General features: G+C 41.4%; 1 protein-coding gene across 1 annotated transcript; it reads left to right on the top strand.

Annotated features, from left to right (window-relative positions):
- The first annotated feature begins 436 nt into the window (after window positions 1–436).
- LOC112076722 (H-2 class II histocompatibility antigen, A-Q alpha chain) lies at window positions 437–8,613 on the top strand. The gene is given in 5 exon segments (XM_024143413.2): window positions 437–560; window positions 7,364–7,603; window positions 8,036–8,317; window positions 8,412–8,422; window positions 8,424–8,613. Coding segments are annotated over 5 exon segments (771 nt in total). The 3' UTR covers window positions 8,538–8,613.
- Window positions 8,614–11,341: the final 2,728 nt, after the last annotated feature.

Raw genomic sequence — 11,341 nt, 5'->3', positions numbered from 1 at the left:
CTCATCTGGGATTTGAACTCCAACCTCTTGGTTTATGGTATGGCATGTCTTCCTGCTACGCCACCATGTCTGTGTCAATGACTGATTTGACCTGTATTCCTACAGCTTAGTATAATACACTGCTCAAAAAAATAAAGGGAACACTAAAATAACACATCCTAGRTCTGAATGAATGAAATATTCTTATTAAATACTTTTTTCTTTACATAGTTGAATGTGCTGACAACAAAATCACACAAAAATTATCAATGGAAATCAAATTTATCAACCCATGGAGGTCTGGATTTGGAGTCACACTCAAAATTAAAGTGGAAAACCACACTACAGGCTGATCCAACTNCTTTAAGACATGAAGGTCAGTCAATGTGGAAAATTTCAAGAACTTTGAAAGTTTCTTCAAGTGCAGTCGCAAAAACCATCAAGCGCTATGATGAAAATGGCTCTCATGAGGACCGCCACAGGAAAGGAAGACCCAGAGTTACCTCCGCTGCAGAGGGTGAATTCATTAGAGATACCAGCCTCAGAAATTGCAGCCCAAATAAATGCTTCACAGAGTTCAAGTAACAGACACATCTCAACATCAACTGTTCAGAAGAGACTGATTCAGTCCTTCATGGTCGAATTGCTGCAAAGAAACCACAACTAAAGGACACCAATAAGAAGAACAGACTTGCTTGGGACTTGCTTGGGCCAACAAACATGATCAATAGACATTAGACCGGTGGAAATCTGTCCTTTTTGGTTGCAACCGCTGTGTCTTTGTGAGACGCAGAGTAGGTGAACAGATTATCTCTACATTTGTGGTTCCCACCTTGAAGCATGGAGGAGGAGGTGTGGGGGTGCTTTGCTGGTGACACTGTCAGTGATTTATTTAGAATTCAAGGCACACTTAACCAGCATGGCCACCACAGCATTCTGCTGCAATACGCCATCCCATCTGGTTTGTGCTTAGCGGGACTATAATTTGTTTTTCAACCGGACAATGAACCAACACACCTCCAGGCTGTGTAAGGGCTATTTGACCAAGCAGGATAGTGATGGAGTGCTGCATCAGATGACCTGGCCTCCACAATCACCTGACCTCAACCCAATTGAGATGGTTTGGGATGAGTTGGACCACAGACTGTAGGAAAAGAAGCCAACAAGTACTCAGCATATGTGGGAACTCCTTCAAGACTGTTCGAAAAGCATTCCAGGTGAAGCTGGTTGAGAGAATGCCAAGAGTGTGCAAAGCTGTCATCAAGGCAAAGGGTGGCTAATTTGAATAATTCAACAAATAAAATATGTTTAACGCTTTTTTGGTTTCTACATGATTCCATATTTGTTATTTCATAGTTTTGATGTCTTTACTATTATTCTACAATGTAGAAAATAAAGAAAAACCCTTGAATGAGTAGGTGTGTCCTAACTTTTGACTGGTATTGTAAATGTCCAATAAGGTTGGACAGATTCATACTGGCCAGGTCTCTTGTATTTCAATGTGTTCCACCTATAAGCTTTAGTAAGTGTACTTTTAGACAGAGTCAATTGAGGTGGCTTGTGTTGTGTCAGACTGATACCCAAGCTAGTTCTCTTTCACTTCCTCAAAACAAACTCGGCAAGATTCCACCCTGGGATGGTATGAGTTAGATAAGAACTGCACAGACAGGTTTCTTTCTGGAAGTTCCCTGACTTGTCAAATACAAACCTCACTCATGTTAGAGTCAACCAAATAGTGCTTAGCAGAATATTTTATATTTATAAAACACACATGATGTAAAATACATTTTGCCTGAAGCACATTTATTATGTTTTCACTACTGTCCTCTATGGGTGCTTACCTGTTTTATTAAATCCAGCTTTGTAGACGAGTTCACCATCATTTTTGCAGTAGAAAAACAGATCTTTGTTCTGTATCTCAGCATGATATATTCCAACTGTATATCCAGTGTATCTGTTGAAAGCACTGTTGTATTCCACAACCGTCACCATGTTGAATAGATTCTGATGATGAACTCACATGTTGTGGATCTTCCCCTCTGTAATAACAAAGTTCGAGGGTGGTGACAAAGTGTACATCTGGAGAGAAAAAACATGGAATTCACCTGTATACTTGTACCACCACATATTGATTGTTATCATACAAGAATGTGCAGTTACCCTTATAAAAAAAACCCACATGATTTCACATGTTGAAAATCACATGATTTGCGCATATTTCACATGTGAAATTTCATGTGAAATCGTGAAACCTCCATGTGATTCACATGTGATGATAATTCACATGTTCACATAACTCTGCACATGTGCATTCAAATGTTCAAATGATGCCGCCCATCAAACAAAAATAAGGATGTCCCCAGAACATCACGAAATAACGTCGGCGTTTTCAATGTACATATGACATAAATGATTACATAGTGTATGTACTGTATATTTATACAGTAATTATTATTCAACATGTCCTCATCTGGGATTTGAACTCCAACCTCTTGGTTTATGGTATGGCATGTCTTCCTGCTACGCCACCATGTCTGTGTCAATGACTGATTTGACCTGTATTCCTACAGCTTAGTATAATACACTGCTCAAAAAAATAAAGGGAACACTAAAATAACACATCCTAGATCTGAATGAATGAAATATTCTTATTAAATACTTTTTTCTTACATAGTTGAATGTGCTGACACACAAAATCACACAAAAATTATCAATGGAAATCAAATTTATCAACCCATGGAGGTCTGGATTTGGAGTCACACTCAAAATTAAAGTGGAAAACCACACTACAGGCTGATCCAACTTTGATGTAATGTCCTTAAAACAAGTCAAAATGAGGCTCAGTAGTGTGTGTGGCCTCCACGTGCCTGTATGACCTCCCTACAACGCCTGGGCATGCTCCTGATGAGGAGGCGGATGGTCTCCTGAGGGATCTCCTCCCAGACCTGGACTGAGGCATCCGCCAACTCCTGGACAGTCTGTGGTGCAACGTGGCGTTGGTGGATGGAGCGAGACATGATGTCCCAGATGTGCTCAATTGGATTCAGGTCTGGGAACGGGCGGGCCAGTCCATAGCATCAATGCCTTCCTCTTGCAGGAACTGCTGACACACTCCAGCCACATGAGGTCTAGCATTGTCTTGCATTAGGAGGAACCCAGGGCCAACCGCACCAGCATATGGTCTCACAAGGGGTCTGAGGATCTCATCTCGGTACCTAATGGCAGTCAGGCTACCTCTGGCGAGCACATGGAGGGCTGTGCGGCCCCCAAAGAAATGCCACCCCACACCATGACTGACCCACCGCCAAAACCGGTCATGCTGGAGGATGTTGCAGGCAGCAGAACGTTCTCCACGGCGTCTCAGACTCTGGCACGTCTGTCACGTGCTCAGTGTGAACCTGCTTTCATCTGTGAAGAGCACAGGGCGCCAGTGGCGATTTGCCAAATCTGGTGTTCTCTGGCAAATGCCAAACGCCTGCACGGTGTTGGGCTGTAAGCACAACCCCCACCTGTGGACTTTGGGCCCTCATACCACCCTCATGGAGTCTGTTTCTGACTTTTGAGCAGACACATGCACATTTGTGGCCTGCTAGAGGTCATTTTGCAGGGCTCTGGCAGTGCTCCTCCTTGCACAAAGGCGGAGGTAGTGGTCCTGCTGCTGGGTTGTTGCCCTCCACGGCCTCCTCCACGTCTACTGGCCTGTCTCCTGGTAGCACCTCCATGCTCTGGACACTACGCTGACAGACACAGCAAACCTTCTTGCCACAGCTCGCATTGATGTGCCATCCTGGATGAGCTGCACTACCTGAGACACTTGTGTGGGTTGTAGACTCAGTCTCATGCTACCACTAGAGTAAAGCACCGCCAGCATTTAAAAGTGACCAAAACATCAGCCAGGAAGCATAGGAACTGAGAAGTGGCTCGTGGTCACCACCTGCAGAACCACTCCTTTATTGGGGGTGTCTTGCTAATTGCCATAATTTCAACCTGTTGTCTATTCCATTTGCACAACAGCATGTGAAATTTATTGTCAATCAGTGTTGCTTCCTAAGTGGACAGTTTGATTTCACAGAAGTGTGATTGACTTGGAGTTACATTGTGTTGTTTAAGTGTTCCCTTTATTTTTTTGAGAAGTGTATATTCAAGAATAACTATTATATTTATCAAAGTGATTCAGGGGTAACATTAAAACAGAATAATAGCCCCACCAACATTAGACTACTATAAAAATGTAAAAAATCAAATTGCTGAAATAAGTCAATTAAATCAATGATAACTGGCAACAAAAATAGCAGTGGAGAATGTACTATTTTTCTAAGAGCAGATCCAGTCCATTCAGAAACTATTCAGACCCCTAGACACATTTATTATGTTACAGGGTTTTCTAAATTGATTGAATAGTCCCCCCCCCCCCCCCATCAATCTACACACAATACCCCATAATGACAAAGCAAAAAAAATAATTGACATTTTGCAAATATATAAACAAAACAAAAAAACTGAAATATCTTATTTACATAAGTATTCAGACCTTTGCTATGAGACTTTAAATTGAGCCCAGGTGCATCCTGTTTCCATTGATCATCTTTGAGATGTTTTTACAACTTCGAGTCCACCTGTGTAAATTCAATTGATTTGGAAAGGCACACACCTGTCTATATAAGGTCACAAAGTTGACAATGCAAAAAAATGTCAGAGCAAAAACCAAGCCATGAGGTCGAAGGAATGTCCGTAGAGCTCCGAGACAGGATTGTGGCGAGGCACAGATCTGGGGAAGGGTTCCAAAAAATGTCTGCAGCATCTCTCCTTAACATCTGACAGAGCTCCAGAGTATCCTTCTGGAAGGTTTTCCCATCTCTGCAGCACTCCACCAATCAGGCCTTTATGGCAGAGTGGCCAGACGGAAGCCACTCCTCATTAAAAGGCACATGACAGCCTGCTTGGAGTTTGCCAAAAGGCACCTAAAGGACTCTCAGACCATGAGAAACAAGATTCTCTGGTCTGATGAAACCAAGATTGAACTCTTTGGCCTGAATGCCAAGCATCACGCCTGGAGGAAACCTGGCACCATCCCTACGGTGAAGCATGGTTGTGGCAACACCATGCTGTGGGGATGTTTTTCAGCGGCAGGGACTGGGAGACTAGTCAGGATCAAGGGAAAGATGAACGAAGAAAGTGCAGAGATCCTTGATGAAAATAGCTATGCAGTCGACGTTCCCCATCCAACCTGACAGAGCTTGTGAGGGTCTGCAGAGAAGAATGGGAGAAACTCCCCAAATACAGGTGTGAAAAGCTTGTAGCATCATACCCAAGAGGCTGTAATCACTGCCAAAGGTGCTTCAACAAAGACTGAGTAAAGGGTCTGAATACTTATGTAAATTATATTTCTGTTTACAACACACACACACACACACACACACACACACACACACACACACACACACACACACACACACACACCTTTTTTCCGCACTATTGGTTAGAGCCTGTAAGTAAGCATTTCACTGTAATTCAACCATTTCACTGTAATTGTATTCAACCAACGTTTAAAAAAGTGTTGACAGGACCATCAAATATATTTTTTAAATAATGTCTACTTCTCAGTAAGTTTTAAACTGTCAAGAGGAGTAAAACAAGGTTGTCCACTTTCGATCGCCAGGTGTACGGTGTTTCCTGCATTGGTGCGGCTGGCTTCCGGGTTAAGTGGGCATTGTGTCAAGAAGCAGTGAGGCTTGGTTGGGTTGTGTTTCGGAGGACGCCTGGCTCTCGACCTTCGTACGGGAGTTGCAGCGATGAGACAAGACTAACTACTAATTGGATACCATGAAATTGGGGAGAAAAAGGGGAATAAAAAAAACCCCTCAAATATACTAATTTCAGCAACAATTTTTTTTAAATAAATGTATATTCTTTGTAAATTCTATCATAAATAGGACTGGTGGAGTTGTCATACATGCAGCTATCAAAAATATATGGAAATGTCTGCTCTTCCCAAAATTACAACCAACTAATTGCAGCATTACTGCAAAAATGGAAGAGGCCAGGTTTAAAGCTGTCATCAAGGCAAAGGGCGGCTATTTGAAGAATCTCAAATATAAAATATATGTTGATATGTTTAACACTTTTTTGGTTACTACATGATTCCATATGTGTTATTTCATAGTTTTGATGTCGTCACTATTATTCTACAATGTAGAACATAGTAAAAATAAAGAACAACCCTTGAATGTGTTCTAAGACTGTTGACCGGTAGTGAATGCATTTCTTTTATACCTAAAGGGGTCCTAAAATTCTAAATGAATTAGCTAAATGATCCATGGTATGACCCCCCCCCCGCCCCACATTCTTGATACACACAGGAAACTGTTGAGCGTGAAAAATCCAGCAGCGTTGCAGTTCTTGACACACTCAAACTGGTGCGCCTGGCACTTACTACCATACCCTGTTCAAAGGCACTTAACTATTTTGTCTTGCCCATTCACCTTCTGAATGGCACACATACACAATCCATGTCTCAACTGTCTCAAAACTTAGAAATCCTTCTTTAACCTGTCTCCTCCCCTTCATCTACACTGATTGAAGTGGATTTAACATCAATTGGGGACATCAATAAGGGATCATATCTTTCACCTGGATTCACGTGATCAGTCTATTTCATGGAAAGAGCAGGTGTTCTTAATGTTTTGTACACTCATTGTATTCACAGTATATATTTTTGGGGCAAATAATAATGACTGTATGTTGAATATGTTGACTCTAATTCCAAATAGGTTTTTGACCACAGTCAAAACCTGGGTGGAAAACAATTTTGACACAAACTTGTCTGCCTAGAAACAGCATACAGATTTTTAATTGGTGCAACATATGAGAGAAGCTAGAGGAGTGAGGAGGAAGTTWKRWWTWRKTKGRWTTYCCYTTTRRRWTKRAMMTTYMAAMMMMRSMRKYMWYSKKRAWTKRWKGKWWKRMKRWKGSYYYTTKKKTTWWKRWTYYKSYTTTYMRGKKKRRKTYYWMMMMARGRMMARGKWARRAMMRRWTKRMMRGSMAAMCMMSRRGSMMYWAMCYKRRRTTACACATGGTTCCTTACAATGTACAGTAACTGAGGAATGTKCAACTGTTATCTTACAGAGTTGCACGTTCCTCAGCTATTTATAATGTAGTGCAACACAATACATGTCATAAAAACTTCAMCATTACGGTGTGTAATTGAAATACTTGTGTGTAGAACATGTTTTGATAAAACTATTTTTGTTGTTTTAAGATTTATTATAAGAAAAACAACTTCCAAGCAAAAATATAACATTTTCTTTATTTGTTGCATTACAATGATAGTATGGTTGGTTATAACAGAATTCATGTTGATGACTTCTACCCTCTTCCTCCACAGCGCAACATGTATTCAACGTCATAAACGCACGTTCTGAAACGGAGGAATTTAACATGACCGTTGTAGYAGACGGTAATGAATATCTCCATGTATATTTAAACAACAAAGAAGACGTGGTAACGCGCCCAGAATGGGGAAATTATATAGATTGTCCTATTTGCGTCAGATTTGCAGAGAGGCAAAGAGCAGGTCTTAACAATTCCATTAAAGTACTCAGCCTTGAAACCCCAGAAGCTAAAGGTACAGTATTTTTGTTTATATTTTTTTCTAGACCTGGGTTCAAATTCTATTTGAAATGGCTTTAGCTTGCCTGGTRCGAGGTGGGCAGAGTTTAAACATTTGGGACTTTGGGAGTATTTCAAAATCATTTCGAAATGTATTCTGACACATTTTTACAACAAAAATATTTTAATGATGAAAATGTATGGAAAAGACTTGTCAGATTTGACTACTTGAAACTAAATGCCATCCACCTCTTGCTAGTAAGACCCTCAGGTATGTTGTGGTGGATGGTCAATACAATCACTAAAAGAGAACCTGGTCAAATGAATCTTGCGGCTAGCTGCTGGTCTGAAAGGACTGCCAAGCCAACATGCAGTCATAGCTAATGACCACTTTTGGAGATAGCTAGTTAGTTAGAACCCTTAATAGTATTGTATTTTTCAACCACAGTTCCTCCTGAGATCAAATTGTATGCCAAGGAAGAAGTGAACCTGGGAATAAACAACTCTCTCRTCTGCTTCGTCAAYMATTTCTTTCCTCCGCCKGTCCAAGTCAAATGGACCAAGAATGATGAGAACGTCCCCAAGGGGGTTAAAGCGGGTCAATATGCAACCAACAGTGATTACACTTTCTACCATTTCTCCACTCTGACCTTTGAACCACAAGAGGGAGACATCTACACCTGTATTGTGGATCACACGGCCCTAGATGAACCTCTAACCAGGACATGGGGTGATTAAAYATTTATGTAACATAGTGTTACATTTACATTTGACTGAAATCTTTGTAGTAAAACATGTTTAAAGAGAGAAATATCTTCCCACAGAGTTCGAGGTGCCCCCCCCGTCCCAGTGTTGGTCCTGCTGTTTTCTGTGGACTGGGTCTGACTCTGGGGCTGCTGGGAGTCGCTACCGGAACATTCTTCCTCGTCAAAGGAACCCAATGTCAATGATGATACCCAGTATACTCTCTATGTCTCTGGGTGATAATACACAGTATAATCTCCTATATGTCTCTGGGTGATAATACACAGCGACAGAGCGCCATATAGGAAATTATGCTGTGTATTATCACCCAGAGACATATAGGAAGATTTGCTGTGTATTATCACCAGAGATGTATAGGAGATTATACTGTGTATTATCACCCAGAGAATGATGAGGAGATTATACTGTATTTATCACCCAGAGACATATAGGAAATTTATGCATGTGATTATCACCCAGAGACACATAGAGATTATACTGTGTATTATCACCAGCAAGGACATATAGGAAATTATGCTGTGTATTATCACCCAGAGACATTAGGAAATTATGCTGTGTATTATCACCCAGGACATATAGAGATTATACTGGTGTATTATCACCCAGAGACATATAGGAGATATACTGTGTAGATTATCACCCGAGACATATAGGAGATTATACTGTGTATTATCACCAGAGACATATAGGAAATTATGCTGTGTATTATCACCCGAGACATTATAGGAGATTAGTACTGTGTATTATCACCCAGTAGACATATAGGGAGTTATACTTGTGTATATCACTCCACGACAACATAGACATATAGGAGATTATACGTGTGTATTAGTACCCAGAGACAGTAATAGGAGATTATACTTGTGTATTATCACCGCGAAGAGACATATGAGGAGATGTATACTGTGTATTAATCACCAGAGGCAAGAGACATATAGGGATTATATCTGGTTGTATGTATCACGCTCAGCGACAGAGACATTAGGGATATTATGCTGTGTATTATCGACCGCAGAGACATAGTAGGAATGTGTATGCTGTGTATTATTCACCCAGAGACATATAGGAAATATTATCTGTGTATTATCACCCAGAGATATAGGAGATTATACTGTGTATTATCACCCAGAGATGTATAGGAGATTATATAGTGTTTATCACCCAGAGACAAGTATATAGACTATAGTAGATGTTAATGGTTCTGTGTTATATCACCCGAGACAGTATAGGAGATTATACGTGTGTATTATCACCCAGCACATATAAGTATAGGGAGATTTATACTGTGTATTATCACCCAGAGACATTAGAGGAATTATGCTGTGTATTATCACCGCAGACGTGTTCACAGAGATTATACTGTGTATTATCACCCAGAGACATATAGGAAATTATGCTGTGTATTATCACCCGAGACATAGAGAGTATACTGGGTATCATCATTGACATTGGGTTCCTTTGACGAGGAAGAATGTTCCGGTAGCGACTCCCAGCAGCCCCAGAGTCAGACCTAGTCCACAGAAAACAGCAGGACCAACACTGGGACGGGGGGCACCTCGAACTCTGTGGGAAGATATTCTCTCTTTAAACATGTTTTACTACAAAGATTTCAGTCAAATGTAAATGTAACACTATGTTACATAAATATTTAATCACCCCATGTCCTGGTTAGAGGTTCATCTAGGGCCGTGTGATCCACATACAGGTGTAGATGTCTCCCTCTTGTGTGTTCAAAGGTCAGAGGGAGAAATGGTAGAAAGTGTAATCACTGTTGGTTGCATATTGACCCGCTTTAACCCCCTTGGGGACGTTCTCTCATTTTTGGTCCATTTGACTTGGACGGCGGAGGAAAGAAATTTGACGAAGCAGAGAGAGAGTTGTTTATTCCCAGGTTCACTTCTTCCTTGGCATACAATTTGATCTCAGGAGGAACTGTGGTTGAAAAATACAATACTATTAAGGGTTCTAACTAACTAGCTATCTCCAAAAGTGGTCATTAGCTATGACTGCATGTTGGCTTGGCAGTCCTTTCAGACCAGCAGCTAGCCGCAGATTCATTTGACCAGGTTCTCTTTTAGTGATATTGTTGACCATCCACACAACATACCTGAGGGTTCTTACTAGCAAGAGGTGGATGGCATTTAGTTTCAAGTAGTCAAATCTGACAAGTCTTTTCCATACATTTTCATCATTAAAATATTTTTGTTGTAAAAATGTGTCAGAATACATTTCGAATGATTTTGAAAGGATACTCCAATAGTCGCAAGTGGGTGTTAGAGAGTCTGCGTGCGAGCTCGGGTGACAGGCATCGGTCGAGTATCGGCTTGTCAAATGAGAGATTGGTGATACGCGCACGATGGTTGCGTAGGCGGAAAGATATAAACGAGAGAAATGAAGCTGGTGCGGTTGGTTTATGTCGTTGTTAGGCTTTCTGGTGTTCTGCATGGGTGTCCTTGATGGTGACTGGTTCTACAGATGATGGATGTCGGTTTATGAGAAGGTGTGTGCTTTGCTTCGTGCAAATCGTGACGCGCAAATAGGGACAGAGTCTAGTGTTTAGTTTTCCTGAATTGTGGGTCACTTGGTCTTGCTAGTGTCGCGTCGATGGGGGTGGTGGGGCGTGTGTGGTGGGTCGCGGTTGGCGCGAGGGCCTTGTTTCTTGGGGCGTGTTACACGTCTTCGTTGTTGGTTGCGTTGTTATGTATCTTACCATGGAGTCTATTCGATTGAGCAGGTCTGCTAACAACGGGTCCGTGTTGAAATTCTCCGTTTTCAGACGTGGCGTCGTTACTGGACGTTGAATACATGTCTGCGCTGTGACGGGAAGATGGGTAGATATTCATCAACTGGAATTTCGTTGTTATAAAAGCAGAAGGCGGATTACGCTACATTGTAAGCGGAGAGCGGTAGATAGAGATAGCGAAATGGTTTGTATATTTTAGCGCTGGTGGGACTGGTGTTTTTCTGTGGGTCCTTGATAGTCTGATGT

Source organism: Salvelinus sp. IW2-2015, unplaced genomic scaffold (assembly GCF_002910315.2).
Source record: "Salvelinus sp. IW2-2015 unplaced genomic scaffold, ASM291031v2 Un_scaffold3957, whole genome shotgun sequence".
Taxonomy (NCBI): Eukaryota; Metazoa; Chordata; class Actinopteri; order Salmoniformes; family Salmonidae; genus Salvelinus; species Salvelinus sp. IW2-2015.
This window is presented reverse-complemented; position numbering and strand designations above follow the sequence as displayed.